The following is a 21,343-nucleotide window of genomic DNA, read 5'->3' on the forward strand; positions in this document are numbered from 1 at the left end:
CACCAGCTCTGCCAAAGAAAGGGGAGGAAAACTGGGGAGGAGAAGGCAGCGTGGGGAGTTTAGGCCTGGCCCTGAGATTTAGAATAAACCCCAAGAGTTAGACCCAGAACAGTCTGCTCTGAGCCTGGGTGCTGAGCTGTGCTGGCCCGATGGCTCCTTGGAAGGGCTGATCGAGGATCTCGGGAACCACCCGGGAAAAGCAAAGCTGAACCGCATCCCGATGGCAACGGGAACGGGATCTGGAGGGGCAGAAGCAGCGAAGGAGAATTGTCCTTGATGGGAGCCAGCAATCGGCAGCAGCTGCTGGCTCAAAATTCCCTGGAAATGGAGCGGATTGCGGGATTTGATCCCTCCCTTTGAAGCAGGAATTCCTTTTGCACCTTCCCCTCTCCTGGTTCGCTCCAGGCTTTGGCTGCTTTAGGCTGGGATTAATTATCTGTAACCTGACTCAAGCCAGAGCTGGGCTCAGACGGTGCTGCCAGGGAGGGGCATCCTGGTGACCTTAATTTGCGGACTGTGGGAGGAATAGCCGAACTTTATTTTTCCAAACCGTTTTCTGTGCCTCTCCTTCAGCCGACTTGGACAAAAAAAATGATTCGCTGTAAAATATTTGCAGTCCCAGAAAATGTACAATCCTCAGGCCTAAGTCAGGCAGCGAGCTGGACCGTCCAGGATGCAGCAAAAACTTGGGAGAAATTCCTGGATTTTGGTTTTTGCTTCAAACATTCCCAGCTTCAGGCAGGTGGGATGAATCCTCCCGGATTCTGCTGGAGCTGAGCTCGCTCCTCCCCGCTTCTGTTGGACTCCGGCCCCTCCCGGTGACAACCGGCGGCCCCCAAGGTGATTAACACACCCCTTAATTAAGCTGAGATTTCCTTTAGGGGCTGATTCCTCTCTGCCCAAAGGATCGGGAGGAATTTTGGGGGAGAAATGCTGCAAAAGCTTCCGTGCACACGCTGCGGTTCGGGAGTTAATGCATTTAGAGGAAGCAACATAAATATTAAGATTCAGCAGGGCTCTGTGGATTCATGCATCTGAAATATTCCAGCTATTTCCCTGCTCGCATTCCTTACCCACGTGCCTTCCAAAGCACTTTATTAAAGGGCATTTTTTTTTTTTTTCCCTGGCCTTGATGATTACAAGGAATTCCAGAGGCTGTTGGACAGATAAGGAGATTCCTTTTGTTTACTCCAAGGATTTTGCTGACCCTCCTGAGCTTCCGGGCTGGGACAGGGCAGGGGAAGCAGCTCCATCCCTGGAATTGTTTCAGCACAGCTTGGACAGGGCTGGGAGCAGCCTGGGAGAGGGGAAAGTGTCCCTGCCCATGGGTAGGGAACGGGATGAGCTTTAAGGTCCTTTCCAACCCATTCCATGATTTTAGGATTCATCCCAGAGCAAATAATTTAGAGGAAAACCAGTCTGGGCAGGAGCAGCTCTTTCATCCTCCAATTCTTCCAGAGGACAATGAGGACTTTGGGGGTGTTTTAGGATGTGGGGAAAACTTCTGGGAGTGAGGGAAGCCCTGGCAGGGGTGGAGCCATCCCAGCAAGCACCAAATCCCAGTCTGGAGAACGGGGTCTGCCAGAGCCCAGAATGCTGAGCCTGGCCTAAAAGGGATTATTTTGGGATGCTGCCCTTGTCCCCCTCCTGCACCTCTGTCCCCTCCTGTGCCACCAGAAGAGCTTTGGTGGCAGTGCCATCGCTCAGAGTCCTGCTGTGATTTCCCTCCCCCTCTAATTTAAGCAAAGGATTAATTGGCTACATTTAATTTGCTAAATTTAAAGAGTTAAACCTGCAAATCCAAGCGGTAGGAGAACAATGCCACAAGGCCAGGAATGCCGTGCCACGGCACCCCTGTGCCCTGCAGCTTCCCGAGGGAGGGTGCAGCATTCCAGAGGGGAATGCAGCCCCATGGATGCTGTCCCTGCCCTGCAAGGAGCTGCAGGTGAGTCCTCACCGTGCCTAGTTTTAAATTAATTAGCCTTAATTTGGCGTTTCAGGGGTGGGGTTTGATTTGGTGATGGAGTCTCAGGGATGCACAGGGCTGGAAAACCTGGGGTGGGGGAGCATCCCAGTGCTCCTGAACCCAAAGGCAGGGATTGGGCATCCCAGTGCTCCTGACCCCAAAGGATTGGGCATCCCAGTGCTCCTGACCCCAAAGGATTGGGCATCCCAGTGCTCCTCATCCCAAAGGATTGGGCATCCCAGTGCTCCTCATCCCAAAGGATTGGGCATTCCAGTGCTCCTCATCCCAAAGGCAGGGATTGGGCATCCCAGTGCTCCTGATCCCAAAGGCAGGGATTGGGCATCCCAGTGCTCCTGATCCCAAAGGATTGGGCATCCCAGTGCTCCTGATCCCAAAGGACTGGGCATCCCAGTGCTCCTGACCCCAAAGGATTGGGCATCCCAGTGCTCCTGATCCCAAAGGATTGGGCATCCCAGTGCTCCTGATCCCAAAGGATTGGGCATCCCAGTGCTCCTGACCCCAAAGGCAGGGATTGGGCATCCCAGTGCTCCTGATCCCAAAGGATTGGGCATCCCAGTGCTCCTGATCCCAAAGGACTGGGCATCCCAGTGCTCCTGACCCCAAAGGATTGGGCATCCCAGTGCTCCTGATCCCAAAGGATTGGGAATCCCAGTGCTCCTGATCCCAAAGGCAGGGATTGGGCATCCCAGTGCTCCTGATCCCAAAGGATTGTGCATCCCAGTGCTCCTGATCCCAAAGGATTGGGCATCCCAGTGCTCCTGACCCCAAAGAATTGTGCATCCCAGTGCTCCTGATCCCAAAGGATTGGGCATCCCAGTGCTCCTGACCCCAAAGGCAGGGATTGGGCATCCCAGTGCTCCTGACCCCAAAGGATTGGGCATCCCAGTGCTCCTGATCCCAAAGGATTGGGCATCCCAGTGCTCCTGATCCCAAAGGATTGGGCATCCCAGTGCTCCTGACCCCAAAGGATTGGGCATCCCAGTGCTCCTCATCCCAAAGGCAGGGATTGGGCATCCCAGTGCTCCTGATCCCAAAGGACTGGGCATCCCAGTGCTCCTGACCCCAAAGGATTGGGCATCCCAGTGCTCCTGATCCCAAAGGATTGGGCATCCCAGTGCTCCTGACCCCAAAGGATTGGGCATTCCAGTGCTCCTCATCCCAAAGGCAGGGATTGGGCATCCCAGTGCTCCTGATCCCAAAGGATTGGGCATCCCAGTGCTCCTGACCCCAAAGGCAGGGACTGGGATAATGGAAGTGCACAGGGACTGCAGGGTGTTATTGGGATTTCTGAAGAGGAGACAACTTTTCTGCATGGATAAACTGTAGAATATTCCCCTCTGCCAGAGTATTTATCCCAGAATCATCAAATCAGAGAATTCCAGAATGGTTTGGGTTGGAAAGGACCTCAAAGCTCATCCAGTTCCAATCCCCTGGGCAGGGGCACCTTCCCCTATCCCAAGGGAACTCTGACAGTTTTTTTTTCCTGCCCATGGAATCAACAAAACCCAGGAATGCTCACAGAGGGCTTGGAGCAGGAAAAGGAACCGTGCCCTGATCTCAGTGCAGTCCTTTTCCCTTCAGGAAAGGGAAATCCTCTGTGTTCAGAGGAAACTTCCCTTCCCTGCTTTATCCCGGGGATGTTTTCATCCCAGCAGCATTTCCCTGGCAAATCCCACCTGGCTAGGGCCAGTGGGAGTCAGTTCAAGGCAAAAACCCCAAACCCCAGTTTTTAAAGTAAAAACACGATTTGGGAGCTCTGGGGGGATGTGGGGCTGTTGGGATAAAGACCCAGCTGGCAGAAATGTTCCCATATTTAGGCATTTATGGTGTTTTAAGGGTGGTTGTGACGTCCCTGATTTCCTCCTTCTCTGACCCAAAAACTTCTGCAATTTAGCAGGAGAGAACACAAGAAATCCATTTTAGAATGGGGTTACAGCAGTGCCAAAATAGAAAAATCGTGTCAATTTAAAGCTTATGATAATCAGCAAACTGCCTTTGAAACCAACACCAGGAAAAGAATAAAAAAATCTGATTTTTGTGATATATTTCTGCCTCAGAATCAACCCCACAAGCCTTGTTTGTATTAAACTTCCTTTGCACTGAATAAAAGGGCTGTAAAACAGAATCTTTCCTCTCCAAGGGTTTGTGTTCACACCCTTAAAAGTTCCTACAAACCCCAAGTTTTCCATGGTGTTGGAAAAGGGTTTGTGGAAGAGAGAAGTGCCATTTGTGTTTGGAACAGCAAGAGCTGGCTCCTTCCTGAGCAGGTCGAGCAGAAATATGTTCCCTGTGTATAATTAGAAGTGAGGAGGGTTTACTACGAGGTTACAAATTATTGACTCAGTCTGCAGTGGGGGAAAGAAAGGGAAGCTTGGAAAAATCACGTGTGTGATGAGTTAAACCTTGTAATACAACAAATTTGTCTGAGGACAGGGCAGCAGGGAGGGATCTGCAAGGACTGGCACCTTAAAGCATGACTTGAATGAAGGCTGAAGCAGCTTTATCCCACTAAAACGGGAAAACTGGGATTGGGAAGTGCCTGGCACTCGTTTCATGCCATTCCACACGGGGAAATTCAGGGAGAGGGAAGCGCTCTTGTCCTCCACAAAACCTGATCAGTGCACTCGTGGTGATGAAGGGAAGAAACTTCCCCAGGGAAGATCCTATAAATCAAACTGTCCCCGCTCAGTGAGTGCAGCCTGGGAGCAGTGAGGCAGCTCCTCCTTGGCTCAGCAAAAAAAATCCCTTTTTGAGGCTGGTGGTGACGTTAAACCAGCCCCAAATAAAGAATTGCACCACCCAAACTGTGTCAAATGCCACCCCCTCCCAACCTTGTGGTGAAACCTTTTCCCCATGTAATTCATCTCCAGGATTTTGCTCCTTCCTGCCATTTGCTGGGATTATTTTTAACACTGCACTTTGCAGTTCCTGATTTTCTGGAGTTTCAGCCACCAGGCAGCCTGGGAGGGAAGCAGGGATCAGCTGAGAACAGGGAGGGATTCAGCTGCTCCTGGGGGTCAGGAGAGAAAATTGGGATAATCCAGGCTGAGCACCCAGAGGAGACACCTCAAGGGAAAGGTTAATCCCAAATAAACCCTGTGATATTCCCGGTGTATCCCGGCCCCTTTATCCTCCAAAGCCCTGCCTGGGGGTCGAAGTCTCCTACAGAAAAGCTGGAGAGGGATTTTTAAGCAGGGCAGAGCAAGGGGGAATGGCTTCCCACTGCCTCAGGGATCCTGGGAAGGAATTCCTCCCTCAGAGGCGGAGGAGGGGCTGGGATGGAATTCCCAGAGCAGCTGTGGCTGCCCCTGGATCCCTGGCAGTGCCCAAGGCCGGGCTGGACAGGACTTGGAGCAGCCTGGGACAGGGACAAGATGAGTTTGAAGTTCCTTTCCAGCCCAAAGCTTTCCAGGAGCCTGTGATTCCCACCCCACAGGGAGAAGAGGGGATGGCTCCGGGACACTGAAATCCCTCAGCCCCAGTCCGTGCCCTATTCCCAATGTTTGTCCTGTCTCACGTTGGTGGGATTTGGTATTCCCAGGGCTGCCGGGATGCCTCTCCACGCTCCATCGGAGGGGGATGAGGAGTCGGACCTGGCACAGGAGACCCCTCCTCCCCTCCTCTCCCCTCCTCTCCCCCGGGATGAGCAGCTCAGCAGTCCCAGAGTTAACTGCTGCAGATGTTCCCTTCTCCCTCCCATCCCTCTGGAATTCCTGACAATTCAGGCTGTGGGGGAACCACGAGGGGGGATTGCCCCTGAGCTGTGCCCGCCCCTCGGGTGTCTCTGCCATGCCCACCTCGGGCCTTGGCATCGCCTCCCCACCCTGCACAACCTTTAATTTTTAACTCCTCCCGTGCTGCTCTTGGGGTAGAGTTCATTCCCTCCCAGTGCTGGGACAGGCTGGAATCTTATTTTGGATTTGTTCTGGAGACAGAGTGGATAACACAGAGATGTTTTGATTCTCGTGGGTGACCTCAAGGATATTTCTCACACAAAATCCTGCCCCAAAACCAGCTCCTACCCCGATGCAGTGTTTCAATATTCCAGTTAAGAGGTGCTGGTTCTCCCCTGGGCCTGAGCTCTCCCCCTCCATGCCCAGAGGGTTGGGATTGCAGGGACCAGAGGGCAGCTGGGTGCTGCCACATCTCCCACACCCCGTGTGGAAGTTCCTGATCCGTGAGATTGACGCTCCCCATTTCAGCCACAGCGCCTTAAAAGGTCTCTCTGCCATGGATTTGGGAACATTTGCGTGTTAAACTTGGCTTCGGTGACCCAGAATGCAGAAACTAGATTAGTTTTTTTTAGCGGAGTTATTTATAGGAGATTCTTAACGAGTTACTTTAAATTACTTTTAAAGAAGGAAAGAAAGGGAGAGGGTGGCAGGAGGGGTTTGTGGCAGGTCCCCTGTGGTCCCTCGGGGCGTGGGAGGGAGGATGTCACTCGATGTCACTCGATGTCACTCGATGTCACTCGATGTCACTCCCTGCAGTCACCCACAGCCCCACACAGAGATGATGCCACCCCCTTGTCAAACCCAGCCATAAAATCATGGAATGGTTTGGGTTGGAAAGGACCTTAAATCCCATCCCATCCCAGCCCTGCCACGGCAGGGACACCTCCCACTGTCCCAGGCTGCTCCAACCCCAGTGTCCAGCCCGGCCTTGGGCACTGCCAGGGATGCAGGGGCAGCCACAGCTGCTCTGGGAATCCCATCCCAGCCAGGAATTCCCAATTCCCAATCTCCCAGCCATGCCTGCCCTCTGGCAGTGGGAGCCATTCCCTGTGTCCTGTGTCCATCCCTTGTCCCCAGTCCATCTCCAGCTCTCCTGGCAGGGCTCTGAGCTCTCCCTGGAGCTTCTCCTCTCCAGGTGAGCACCCCCAGCTCTGCCAGTCTGGCTCCAGAGGGGCTCCAGCCCTTGGAGCAGCAGCTCCGTGGCTCCTCTGGCCTCTCTCCAGCACTTTCACGTCCTGCTGGAGACCCCAGATCCGGGGGCAGCTCTGCTGGGGCAGAGGGGCGGAATCCCCCCTCCCGTGCTGCGCACGCTGTGGGATCAGCACAGGGGGGTTTGGGGCTCAGGCTGAGCTTCTCTCCCACCGCCACCCCCAAACCCCTTCCCCCCGGGCTGCTTTGATCCATTCTCTTACCAGCCAGGATTTATGCTTGGGATCGTCCCGACCCCAACAACTGTGGGAATAAAGACTAACAATATTTTTTTTTCGTGTAACAAAAAAAAATATTTACAATAGCTACTACAAGAACATTAGCTAATATCCTAGTTATAACTAAAACAAAAAAAAACAAAAAAACAAAACAAACAAAAACCCAAAAAGAACCAAAAAAAAAAAAAAAAAGGCAAGCCAAACCAAGAATAATTGAACAAAATACCAAAACCATGAGATTCTCTGCCCGTCGGAGCGGTGTTTCCTTGCCGCCAGCCGGCGTTTCCCGCAGCTCCCGAGCGGCGGAGCCGGAGCCCGGCCCCGCTCCGCCCCCGCCCGCTCCGCCCGGGGCCGCCCCGCGCCGGCGGCAGCTCCGGAGCGCGGGGGCGGCCCCGGGCCGGCGTTTCCCGTGCCCGGCGGGCAGCAGCGCTCCGGGCATCCCTGACACGGCCGCCCTCCGCTTCTCTCCGGCAGGATTCCCGGGAGGATGGCATGGATTTAGGCAGCGACGCCGGCAGCAGCCGCTCCAGCTCGGAATCCAACTCCAGCAAAGCCACGCCGTGCTCGGAGGGCAAGTCCTCGCCGTCCCCCGGCAGCCTGGACCTGGCGGCGCTGGAGGACTCGGAGGAGGAGGAGGAAGAGGAGGAGGACGGGGGGTCCCCGCCGTCCCCGCCGCGCTGCCCGGCCGCCCATGGGCGCCGCTGCGGCCCCGCGGCCGCCGCTGCCCGGCGCTGCCCCCGCCCGCGGCCCCCGCCCCGCTCGGACCCCGCGCAGCGGCGGCGCGGAGCGGCCGCGGGGCCCGGCGGGCGGCGGAGCGCAGGGGCGCGGCCCCCCCGGGACCCGCAGCCCCCGGCCATGGACTGGGCAGCCCTGGAGAGGCACCTGGCCGGGCTGCAGTGCCGGGAGCAGGAGCGCAAGGCGCGGGCCAGCCCCGCCTCGGTGAGTGGGGGAGCGCTTTGGGGGGCGCGGGTGGAGGCTATGGGGCGGGGGATTGGTTTGGGATCCCTCCTGGAGGGATGCTGCCGGGGCTGCCGGGGCTGCCGGATCCAGCGGGAGGGTGTGGAGCTGCTGGAGAGAGGCCGGAGGAGGCCACGGAGATGCTCCAGGGCTGGAGCCCCTCTGTCTGGAGCCAGGCTGGGAGAGCTGGGGGTGCTCACCTGGAGAGGAGAAGCTCCAGGTAGAGCTCAGAGCCTGAAGGGGCTCCAGGAGAGCTGGAGAGGGACTGGGGACAAGGCAGGGAGGGACAGGACACAGGGAATGGCTTTAAGCTTCAGGATGGTGGATTTAGATTGGATTTGGGGAAGGAATTGTTCCCTGTGAGGGTGGGCAGGCCCTGGCACAGGGTGCCCAGAGCAGCTGTGGCTGCCCCTGGATCCCTGGCAGTGCCCAAGGCTGGACAGGGCTTGGAGTAACCTGGGACAGTGGAAAGTGTCCCTGCCCATGGCAGGGAATGAGATGAGTTTTAAGATCCCTCCCATCCCAGACCATTCCATGATTCTCCAACTTTCCCGGAGCGTCCTTGGGCACTGGTGGGGCTGGTCCCTGCAGCTCCAGGCGTGTGGCAGGGGCTGGTGTCCCCGGCAGGAGCCTGGTGCCACCGCCAGGCTGTCTCAGAGCTGGCTCCCCTTGGAGAGGCCAAGGGATATCAGCTTTTCCCAGGCTAGGAGCAGTGCCAGGCTGGCTCTGGGTGCTCTCCTTTTCCTGAGGGAAAGGCCCTGCTGTCAGCCAGAAGGAGCCCCCGGTGCTGTTTTACAGGAACCCCTGTAAATCGGGACCTGATCCCGTTATTTAGGGTGGTTTGGGAATTGCACAGAACTTCTGAGCTGCAGTGATGTGAGAGGAGCGAGCGCTGCAGACACTGGTGGCACCCATGTGGTGCTCACCACACACCCAGTCACCACTCAGCAGGGCTGAGGCTCTTCCATCGGGGATGAATTCCAAAGGAATCCACCAAACCTCTCTGGAAGCTCTGCAGGAGCCTTTGGATGCCTCACCAGCCGTGCCCCGTGCCTTGCCTCTGGCACACATGATTTTTTTTCCATGATTTTTTTGTTGTTTAAAAGGCACTCCATGCCCGAACTTCCTGTGAAGTCACCTCGCTCAGGGAGGTGGGGATTTCCCCCTGAATCCTTGAATTACAACTAATTGGTGACAAATCTGGGTGGGTGCTGGGCAGGATGAGTAAGCTGAGGGATGAGTGGGACTGCTGCCATGCAGGGATGCTTTTTTCCAAAGCCTGAACACACTGGAGCCTCAGTGCCTTGAGGAACTGACAGGTAACAGCTTTAATTACAGTCATTTGTGCAGGAACTCAGCCTGGAAAAAAGGAAAAAAAAAAACCCCACACCTCATTTTTGTGGTTTGAGAGCTGATTTCTCCAGCATTATCTGATCAGCTCTGCTGGCACTGCTGGAAACTCTTTGCCTCCAGGCATGAGCTTAACCTGGTGAGCTGTCACCTAAGGAATTCTACCCTGTCAGGGTTTTCCTCCTCCATCCTCCCGTTCCCTCCTGCAGGCACAGAGGCCCTGGAAGGAATTCAGGCTGCCTCACGCCCTGACTTGTCCCGTGCAGAGCTGGGCTTGGAGCTTTGCTGTGCAGATCCAGGGCTGGAATAGCCTGGATGGACACCCAGATGGACACTCAGGGCACGGAGAGCATCCCCCAGGGCTGGGACTGAGCTCCAGGACTCTTCCCTCCCAGGAGCTGGAGTTTGCCACCCTGCAGATGTGACTTTCCAAGTGTTTGTGGCCCTGGAAAGATTTTCCTCATCTCCCCAGCTGTCCTGGAGGCACCTTTGCTCCAGGATTCCCCTTCCCTTGGCTCCTAGGGGTGAGGAGGAGGAAGAGGTGTTCCAGCTCTGCTCCTTCCCACCGGGATCAAAGGGAAGCGCTGCTGGGAAGGGACATTTCCCCTCCTGGCTGGCTGGGAAGGGCTGTTTGATGTCCCCGTGTCACCTCCTGTCCCTCCCTGGCCGTGTCTGTGAGCACCCAGCTGCGTGTCCCCAAAACCTTCAAGGCTGAACCAGACCGAAGTGAAAATCCCCCGGGGTTTTGTTTTTGTTCTCCCTGCCCTTGGCATTTCCCTGCGGTTCGGTGTTGACAACAAAGCCTTGCCCTGCCCTGCTGGAAGCCCAAGTGTTTGTAAACATGGGAATGGTGGAGAGGAGGCAGCCGGGGGAGCAGAAGCAGGGAACGGCTCTGGATTGCTCCCGCTGCGTGCTGGGTACCCCAGGGAAGGGGGAATTCAGGGACGGGCCTGCCTGGGACGGGGAATCGCGGCGCCTGCGGAAGCAGCTCGCGGTGGAAGTGTCTCCAAGGCTGCTCCCGGGCAGATGTTGTGCCGAGCTGAGGCTTTTGGCATGGTTTGTTGAGATGAGTAAAATCGGGTTTTTTTCTGCTCTCAGGGCCTGGTTTTCTCGGGGTTCACCGTGCCCCAGGTGAAGGCAGGGCAGGGTCACCCCAGGGGACAGGGGGGACACTTCAGGGGCAGCTGCTGCGCCCTGGGGCTCTGCTCCTCTCCAGGATTTATGAAATTAAATATAAAAATAAGATTATTTTTTATATTTAATAAAGATAAATATATGTATTATATATATATTTATTTATATATAAATATAGACGTATTAAATATATAAATATAATAACTCCCAATACTAAATATATAAATAAATTATATATATATATGTATGAAATATATAAATATAGTAACTCCCAAAACTAAATATATAAATATTAATTAAATATATAAATATAATAACTCCCAAAACTAAATATATAAATAAATTATATATATATATGTATGAAATATATAAATATAATAACTCCCAAAACTAAATATATAAATAAATAATATATATATTTTTATTAAATATATAAGTATAATAACTTCCAAAACTAAATATATAAATAAAAGATACAAATATTTATTCAATATATAAATATAATAACTCCCAAAACTATATATATAAATAAATAATATATTTTTATTTATTAAATATATAAATATAATAACTTCCAAAAATAAATATATAATTAAATAATATATATATTTGTTAAATTTATAAATATAATAACTCCCAAAGCGAAATATATAAATAAATATATATATTTATTAAATATATAAATATAATAACTCCCAAAATGAAATATATAAATAAATATATCTATAAAATATATAAATATAATAACTTCCAAAAATAAATAAACAAAAACTGTGTAAGTAGAAAACTCTATAAATATATACAAAAAATAAAACTGAGATTTTGAATGTGTAGTTTAAATTAAAGTATATCCTACCACATAGTAGAAAACTTAAAGTTTAAAGTTTTAAAATATAATAATATATATATAAAGCAACGTAAAAATTTTAAAACAGAAACTAGTCCTTCTTAACCTTCTTCTTCTTCACCTTCTTCTTCATAAGTTTAAGTAATATTATGTAATTAAATAAAAAATCCAATTACAAACCACGAATAATTAGCTATAAGTTAAAAATCATTTAAACACCATTTCTTAATTAAACAATTCATCCTTAAAAAAAACTTATAAAAAGAAACACATCACCGTTTTTTACCTGGTTCAAATAGAATGTGTAACACGCACAAAATAGAGTGTGTAACACTCACAGCTTGTAAAACTGTAAAACATAAATAAAAAGGAATAAATATCTACGAACAAACAACGCCATGGCACCCTGAGCGTGCTGAGGGAGCAGGGGCACGCCGGGCTCCCGGGAGAAGGAAATTCCCACTCCCAGGGAAGCCCCTCCGTGCCCTGAGGCGGTTCCCAGCCAGGAGGGGCCGGGCTGGGATGCGGGGAGCGCTGGGAATGCTGCAGCTGCCCGAGGCGAACGCTTTCCTTCCTCAGGGACCTTTCCTCGCGTCCCTGCTGCTGGAAAGGCTGCACAGGGAATCCTGGTGGCTTTAAAGCCACGGGCAGGGCTGGCGTTCGGCTCCCAGGTGGGCTGGGAGGCCAAGGCTGCTCCCTCAGGCTGCACACAGGGTGAGGGTGCCCGAAAGCTCCTACCAGGACATTTGGGATGGGTTTTGGCGACCTCTGCGAGGAGCAGGGGCCTGTTGTCGATGCTGGAGATCCCAATGGGAAGAAATGCTGATGTCTGACTTAGTTCAGAAGGCTGACTGATTTCTTTATTATAATTATACTATAATACATTAATATACTATATAAAAGAGATACTAAAACTACATGCTGCTTTCTCTACCAAATCTAACTCACAACTCGTGGCCCTCTCTGAGAGTCCAGCCACAGGTGGGTTGGGTTGGATTGGATTGGGTTGGATTGGATGGGGTTGGGTTGGGTTGGATTGGGTTGGATTGGATTGGATTGGATTGGGTTGGATTGGATTGGATTGGGTTGGGTTGGATTGGGTTGGGTTGGATTGGATTGGGTTGGATTGGATTGGGTTGGGTTGGGTTGGATTGGATGGGGTTGGGTTGGTTTGGATTGGATTGGGTTAGATTGTGTTGGATTGGATTGGATTGGATTGGATTGGGTTGGATTGGATTGGACTGGATTGGATTGGATTGGATTGGATTGGGTTGGGTTGGATTGGATTGGGTTGGATTGGTTTGGCCATCAGGTTTAAACAATCCATGATCCAACCAAGCAATCACCCCAGGTAAACAATTCTCCAGGCACATTCCACATGGGAAAAACAAGGAGCAGAAATAGAAATTGTTTTCTCTTTCATTTCTCTCTGTGCTCCTCTATGAAAAATCCTGAGAGAGAGAGAGAAATGTGCTTGCCACAGAGGCCCAGCGGGGTGGGATGGCCCTGGTGGCTCCATCCTGGATATCCCAGATCCAAGGGCAGGCTGTTCCCGGGGTGGGGGCTGCCTGCAATGCCCCCAGCCCCCCCGATGCTCCCTGCGGGCCAGGTGGGCAGATGCTGTCTGGAAATGGAGAACATTCCTGTCTTTCTCCCCCAGAAAGGGTGAAATGGCTGGGTTTGGAGCTGGATGGAGTGGATGAGATCCCTCCGAGCCTGATGGGCTGTGTCAGGTGGCTCTTGAGTTTTCTGGACTCCGCCTAAGAGGAGAAACCCCTTTCCTGAAGGCTCGGGATTCACCATGGAGATGCTTGGCTCCATCTCCTCACTCAGCAGGAAGCCACCCCCTCCCATTTTTTTTTTCCATTTTTCCTCCTTTCCTCAACTCCTGGCTGCATCCAGAGTGGTCCCAAAAGTGCCATGGGATGATTTATGGCCCTCAGGAGCCGTGGAGGTGCCGGGGAAGCGGCGAGGCTCCGCTTGCTGTGTCTCTAATGGCTCGAATCAAATCCAAATCAGCCTTAATGGCTTTAATATTCCTCCCATTGCCTCTCCGAGGATAATTGCAATCAATAGCACGGATTGGCCGGGAAGAATATCTGCAAATTCTGGAGTCAATTAGAGAAACACTGGCAGGAGGGGAAGTGGCTCAGGCAGACTCGGCCGTGACAGGCTGGGCAGGGAGGGAGGGATGGAATTGCCCAAGGAATTTTGCTGCCCACAAGGCTTAGTGCAGGCAGTGCTGCTAAAAGCTCATCCCTGCAGCTTCCAGGACTTCTGCAGGAGCTTTCTGGCTGGGGAAGGATGTGCTGGAGTCCCTATTTTATCTTTTCACCCCTGGAACATTCCTGCCTGTGCTGAGACTGATTGATGGTGGTTATCCCGTCCCTGCGGCGGGGAATCCGAGGAATCACACATCCTTCCAGACACTTGGACTCCTGCATTTCCAGAGTTTCAGGAAGTTACATTTGTGTCCTTCTGGCTGCTTTGGTCCTCCAGGCTGTGCTGAGCCCCTGGAGGTGGGCATGGTGCTCCTGCTTCCCTCGGAGCTGCCCCCGGAGCGACCCTGGAAGGCAGCAAAGAGCACCCAGAGTCCTGAACTCACCCTGGGGAGGGTGGAAAAGCCTCAGGTCTGCGTTTGAAAGCAGCTGGGAACCTCCTGGAGGCGTTCAAAAAGTGTGGAAGTGGCACTTGGGGACGTGGTTTAACAGTGAAGACGATGGTGGTGGATTAATTTTTGGATTTGATGGTCTTAGAGGGCTTTTCCAATCTTAATGATTCCATGGAAAGACTTCAGGGTTAACCCAGGATATTCAGAAGCTGCAGGATGGAATTTAGCATGGACAATGTGAATACCTCCTTCTTGCCTGTGTCTCTCTGAAAATGTGAAACTAATTCAAAGCGTGGGCTAAAATCTTGAAATAATTTCATAACTGACCATGGGCAGAAATCTGATTTTCATGGATCAGAGCAGCCAGAATGGAAGGAGAAATGTATGGACCAGCTTGGCAAGAGGGAGGAGAGAAATGGAGCCAACAGGTGCTTGTTCAAGCCACGCTGGGAGTATTGGTGGAGCGGGATTCTTGGGAATGTGGGCTGGGATCCAGCCCAGACCTTTGGTGTAAAGCCTTGATCCACCTTGGAGCGCTGGCCCAGACACTCAGGGAGCAAATATTGGCTTGGAGGTTGGCAGTGGGCTGGTTCTCACTTAAAATGAGCCTTCACTGCTTGAGTGCAGTGAGAGTTCCCTCCTCCCCAGGGATGTGATGGTGTCTGGGATGGGAGCAGGGAACAGCCAGGGATTAATGCCTGGGAGGAATTTCTCCAGCCAGGAGCTGTCAGTGTGGGAACTTCCGCTTGCAGGAAATTGCATTTCTGTCATTGCTCAGCCAGACCTTCCCTGTCCACCTGGCAGCTCCTGTCCTTGCTGGATCTGAGCACCAAACTCCTCCCCAGGCACCTGGAAAAGGGAACTCCACGATCAGGGAGCTTCTCCGGGGCAGTTAATTTGTTGTGAGGCTTTGACATGGAAAACAAACCTTCTGAGAGTGGACAAAGCTGTTGTTCCAGCGTGCTGGGGTGGGATGAGCTGCAGGAATGCTCCATCCCTGCTGCTGGTGGCTCAGGAGAGCCCTGGACTTTGGCCACTTCCCACCCAGCTCAAAGGTTGGCTGGGAGATTCCTGGTCCTGCCCAAGTGAGCGGTGCCATTCCCTGGGAAAACACCCAGAGGTATTTTCGAGCTGCTTGGTGGGAATTCCATAGATTGGAGGGATGGGCCTTTGCTGCTTCCCAAAGCGGGCCAGGCAAAACTCCCAGGATCAAAAATCCTGAGGAAAAACTCGATTCCCATCGCTGCTGCTGAGCCTTTCCTCAAAGGAAGTGCCAAACACAGGAGGGAGCAGCCTGTGGATTCTGCCTGGATGGATGATTCTCCTTTATCCCAGTGCTGCCATAATGTGAATTCCTCCAGGTGATGGAGCCCAGTCGGTTGGTGAGTGAATGTTTCCTGTGGGATGTGGAAAAGATGGAAAAGTTGGATTTTTCCAGCACTAATTGTGGTGCAGGCAGCAGTAAATCTCCCTTTAATGTGATGCTAAGGGATCATTGTTGTGATCTGGCTGTGTAAAACCAGTGAAATTTATTGTAAATGAGTGTTTTTTGGTGTTTGGGAATCACAAGTAGGAAATCTAAAAGATTTCCAAGGTGAGGAGTGAGCCTTTATGCCAGGCAAAATTTGGAATATCTCAGAACAGTGTTTTTTATTTCTTTAAAAATAGAGATTCTGGAGCCTTGCACTCCTCCCCTAATTCTTCAAATTCCCACTTGAACCCAAGTGTCTCAGGTTGGAATAGCAGCAGGCAGCAGGAATTTTGATTTCCCAGGATAATAATTATGTACTTAGGCAAATATTCCTTGCTTATTAAGTGGGATAAATGCAAGGCAGGGGGGGTTTAATTCTCACAACTGCCCTGTGCTGTGCAGAACCTGTTATTTTCCCTGTGGATGGAGAAGGATGGATGTGGGATGGGGTGTCTGGAATACCAGAATTGTGGAAAATCCAGGTGCATGTGGAGGGAGAAATTGTAGGCAGAAGATATTTAAAAACCAGAGGAAAAGAGGTTTATTCAACCACGCTGAGGAGCACTGGAAAACCAGGGTTGTCCTGACCCCAAAATGCCAGAGACCTCAGGGATGTTCTAATTATTCTAAATGATTTAAATATTTAAAGATTGGTTTAAATATTCTAAACAATGCTCCAAACGTTCCCCCACACCCTCACAGAGTTTGTTTCTGTGAGCAGCAGGATTGCCTCAGCAGTGATAAGAACTGCAGGAATTGTGATTTATTTCCTTCTTCCTCTCTGCCTGGATTTAAGGTGGTTTGGGTTTATCTGGTTGGAAAAGCAGGTGCAGCACTTGATTGTTTTATAAAGTTTGTGTAGAAACTCTTAAGAAATTGCTCAAAGCATCATTACTCCCACTCCTAACAGAAAAAAAAAAAAAAAAAAACAAAAACAAAAACAAAAAACCAGGAAAATTAATATCACTGACATAAATTTGTGTCCCCATCTCTTCAGGATGTGCTGCAGCCCAAAGGAGCTTTAAGGGAGCATCAGATTTAGTGGGGAAAATGGACTTTTTTGAGAAGAAAGGATATATAAAACCCCAGTGTAATTCACCAAAGTTGGGTGTAATCCCCACTGGGAGGAAATGCGATTTCCCAGCTTCTCCCAATGCCTCACTGTAGGTATTCATTGAATTGAATTGAATTTTATAAAAATGATGCTGTTTGAAATAATCCCATCATCTGCTCATGCTCAGTTCAGTGTTTTCCAAGGCTGGCCACTGGGATCCAGGAATTCCTGTGGGATTCTGGGCACAGCAACGCTGCTGAGGGGGCTGAGGAGAACCAGAATTTGGTGTGTTCAGGCTCCTCGATCCCAAATAATTCTGCTTTTGTGTAGGGATTTGTTCAGTTAGAACTAAAAAGATTTAAAAATCTCTCTTCCAGCTCTGGCTCTGAAATCAATCCTGCTCCAGCAGAGCACCCACAGACTCAGTGGAAAATGATTTTCCCACTTCCAATTATCCTTTCACCCCTCTCTCCCTGGAGCTTTTCCAGCTTTTCCAAGCCCTCGGATCATTTTGGGGCACCTCATCTTTCCCTGGGGAGCCCTTTGCGTCACCAGAGTGGGAGATTTTATTTATAGCCCCCATCTGGGAGTGCAGCTCAGTGATCTATAGATCTCCTTTAATGAGAAAATCACACCCTGGGCCGTTTATTCCTGCTGTTCCTCTGGAAATCCGAGAGGAAATAGGATTTCCAAGGAGAGAGAAGTGCCAGGCTGAGATTTAATCCCCTCTTATGGCAGAGGCAATGTTGAAAAAGAAAAGAGAACTCTATTAAAGTGCTGGATTCTTTATGCACACAAAAGCTGCTGGTGTGTGTGGGCCCTGGGGAATCCAAATGCTTTTAGTGAGTTATTAAAAATTGAATCCAAACTTTTTATTCCGTGTAATTCCTATATTGGATTTATTAAAGAGGGATTTGGGGAAATAGCAGCATTCTATACTGGGGTCATCCTCTTCTCTGGCTGCTTGGCCTGGCAGGTGTTTGATCATCAACTGCTCTTAGGAGTTCAGGAAAAAAAAAAATAATTGTGGGAATCGTTTTTCCATGTGGAATTCTCTGTGTTCTGCATTTGCATGAATGCATAATATGCAAGCTCTTAGCATTTCTCCTGGCTCATTCCAGCTGCTCCTCCCTTTCTTCTGCTGCTTTCTCATCTATTATTTCTCAGTTTGAAAGCAGAAAGGCAACTTTCAGCTGGGCCCTGCAAAGATCCAAGAGGCCTTTTCCTGAGAGGAACATTCCCAGCTTGGCACTTCCCCAGGCTGGCCTGGGAGCTGTTGGGAGCAGCACCAATCCTGTTGGAAAAACACCTCCAGGACCTTTCCCAAGGCTCTGCTTCTGGGAAGGGCAGAGTAGGTGAAAACCAGGGCGTGCTCCTGAAAACCCTGGCTACAGCCGTGACCCCCATTCTCCCGGAATTCCTTTGAATCCATCCTCAAGTGGCCAAATTGGCTGATATTTCCATATGTTAATTATATTTAAATGGCTCAAAACAGGTGCTCAGAGCTCAGCCAGCCCTTCTGCCTGCTCAGAGGCTGCAGGAATTGTGTCTATTCCCAGGAAATACCCATCCAGGCTGTCCATAAATCACATGGATGAGGGTTTCCCACCTTTTACACCTGTCCCCATGTGCCATATTCCATGTAAAGAAATGAATTTTGCAGGATGAGTTTGGCAGTGCTGCTCCTGGGCTGTTCCCCATCCTGCCCCTCTGGCGTGGAGCAGAAATGTGTGTTATTCCCAGGAAACTGTGCTGCTGCTTTGGGATAGCTCCAGTTCTCCATTTCCAATCCCTCCTTCCTCGTTATTCCTACATTTGGTACTCCTGGAACGCCTGGGATGTACAGCTGGAAGTGCTGCTACTCAGGAGAGGGGCTGGAGAGCTCCAGAAGGAATTCCAGGGGCTTCCACAGCTGGCACGGGGAGTTCTGGGCGCCTTTGGGAGCTCTGGAGGCTTTTGGGAATTCTGGGAGCTCTGGAGCCTTTGGGAATGTTGGAGGCCTTTGGGAATCCTGGAGGCTTTTGGGAATTCTGGGGGGCTTTGGGAACTCTGGGAGACTTTGGGAATTCTGGGGTCCTTTGGGAGTTCTGGGGGCCTTTGGGAGCTCTGGAGGCCTTTGGCAATTCTGGGAGACTCTGGGAATTCTGGAGGCCTTTGGGAATTATGGAGGACTTTGGGAACTCTGGAGGCCTTTGGGAGCTCTGGAAGCCTTTGGGAATCCTGGAGGACTTTGGGAATTCTGGGGGCCTTTGGGAGCTCTGGAAACCTTTGGGAATTCTGGAAGCCTTTGGGAGCTCTGGAAGCCTTTGGGAATCCTGGAGGCCTTTGGGAATTCTGGAGGCCTTTGGGAATTCTGGAGGCTTTTGGGAATCCTGGAGGCCTTTGGGAACTCTGGGAGACTTTGGGAATTCTGGAGGCCTTTGGGAATTCTGGGAGACTGGAAATTTTGGAAGCCTTTGGGAGCTCTGGAAACCTTTGGGAATTCTGGAAACCTTTGGGAACTCTGGAAACCTTTGGGAATTCTGGAAACCTTTGGGAATTCTGGAGGCCTTTGGGAGCTCTGGAAACCTTTGGGAATTCTGGAAACCTTTGGGAATTCTGGAGGCCTTTGGGAGCTCTGGAAACCTTTGGGAGCTCTGAAAACCTTTGGGAATCCTGGAAACCTCTGGGAGCTCTGAAAACCTTTGGGAATCCTGGAAACCTTTGGGAATCCTGGAAACCTTTGGGAGCTCTGAAAACCTTTGGGAATCCTGGAAACCTCTGGGAGCTCTGGAAACCTTTGGGAATCCTGGAAACCTCTGGGAGCTGTGTAGCTCGGAGCCAGCCCTGTGAGTGGCTTTTAGTGACGCTGGGGTTGGGGCTGGACCAAATCAAACCAGAAACAAACGGGAGCAGTTTGGGGCCTGGATCCAACCTCGCCGCTCTCCCTGCCCTGATCCCTGGGGAATCCCAGGGATGAGGTGTCAGCGAGGCAGCAGCTGCAGCTGCAGAAGAGGGTTTTGGTTGTTACAGGAATGGATGTGGAGGGAAATCTGCAAGCATGTAACTGGTGGGGAAACAAGAGTTTCCTGGAAAATAAACTTCCCCTGGGGAAAGGCACCAGGAGTATCCCTGTGCTGCTGTTCCCAGCACGGAGATGAGGATTCCTGGGAGAAGCTGAGCACTCCTGGGAGATTTCTGCTGTCCCTCAGAGCTGGAATTCCCTGCTGTAGCACCCAGTCTTCCCACTGCCATTGATGCCTCAGGTTTTGGCTTTTGGCTTATTCAGATTCTGAGATGAGACTTCATAACGGGAAGTTATAATTAGACAGCTCCAAGGTGCAAATGGAGCAGAGCTGATCCCAGTGAGAGCCCCCGGGAGCGCTCGTGCATTTTGGGACCATTTTGGTTCCTCTTGGGTGCAGCCCTGGCTGGGCTCTGGTGCTGCCCAGGGTGGATCCATGGAGGAGATCCTTGGAATGAATCCCTGCTTTATTCTGTGACTCTGCTCCAGCTCAGCCTGCACAAGGCAGCACCGTCTCCTTTCCTTCCCATGCCTCAGGGATTGGGTGCCCCCCATTCCCTTTCTCCATTTTCTCCTGGAAATCCAGCTGTGCCGGTGCTTCCAGAGCCAGGCTCAGCTCCAGCCCAGCCTGAGCCTCCCCTCCTTCCCAATCCCTCTGCTGTCCTGTGGCTCCATCCCAAAATCAAACTGCAGCTCACACCTTGGTGCTCATCCCAGTGAACCCTCTGCCTTTCCCGGGAATTCCTGCCACCAGGAACTCCATGGCTCAGCTCAAAGGCTCAATCTGATGGTGTCAATGGCAAAAAAAAAAAAAAAAAAAAAAAAAAAAAAAAAAAAAAAAATCCCAAATCCAACCTCTAATGACCCCTCACGTGCCTGTCTGTAAAAACTGGCCCCATTCCAGCAGACACCTTCCAATGACCCAGCCTGGATCTCCACCCTGTGGAAAGACTCCAGGAAAACTGAGGGAGCAGGAAAAGCTGCAGGCTGCCAGAGCAAGAAAAGAATGCCTGAGGTAGAACAAGAGAGGGGGAAAAAAAAAAAAAAAAAAAGGAGATTTAAGAGACCAGAGTTGTTTTCTTGCTCTTATATGGTGCTGCTGTGCCACCAGCAGCTCCCTCGCTCCATGACTAATGAGGCTCAGCTGGGATCCACCCTTGCTTATCCTGTTATTTTTAGCTTTCTCCAGCCTCCTGCTCGCTGTGCCTGCCCTGCCTCATTTGAATTACTGAGTCTGCACCCTTGGTGCTTGTCCAGAGCAGGCAGGAATGGGATTTCTCATCCCTGAGGGAATTGTTTTTGGAGCTGGCAGCGGCACCCATTGAGGAGGAATCACCTTTGGGAGCCAGGCAGCTCCAGACAAGAGGAATCATATTTTTTTTTCCTTTCTCCCAGTGACCCTGGGGTTGGGAGACAAACTCCAAAAATCGTCTTCACATCCACTTTTTAAAGGCTGGAAATGGAAAATTATCCTGAAGCAGGAGCAGGGCTTTGATCAGCCTGGGAGAGCAGGGATTCTGTGGAAATGGGAGCAGGTACAGAAATCCCACATCCTCTCCTTAGCAACCATTAAGTTCCTGGTCTGGGGCCAAAAGCCATCTCTGGATGTGATCTGAAACCTTTGAATTGTGGCAAAATCCCTGGAATTGCAGGCTGGCCATGCAGGCAGAGGGAACAGAGCTGATTTAAATCCAGGGGGTTCATTAATTCATTAATTAATCCTGAGTGTGGAGTGTCCAGTGTGGCTGCACCTGCATTTATCCAGCC

At 51.1% G+C, this 21,343-nt stretch overlaps 1 protein-coding gene across 1 annotated transcript in view; it reads left to right on the forward strand.

Moving 5' to 3' along the window:
* SCHIP1 (schwannomin interacting protein 1) overlaps positions 1-21,343 on the forward strand; it is a 93,258-nt gene that overhangs the window by 43,431 nt on the left and 28,484 nt on the right. The window contains exon 5 of the mRNA XM_053951450.1: positions 7,623-8,087. Coding sequence (XP_053807425.1) covers positions 7,623-8,087 — 465 coding nt within the window. The remainder of the gene's footprint in view (positions 1-7,622; positions 8,088-21,343) is intronic.

The sequence above is a fragment of the Vidua chalybeata genome, chromosome 10 (assembly GCF_026979565.1).
Source record: "Vidua chalybeata isolate OUT-0048 chromosome 10, bVidCha1 merged haplotype, whole genome shotgun sequence".
NCBI classification, from domain to species: Eukaryota; Metazoa; Chordata; class Aves; order Passeriformes; family Viduidae; genus Vidua; species Vidua chalybeata.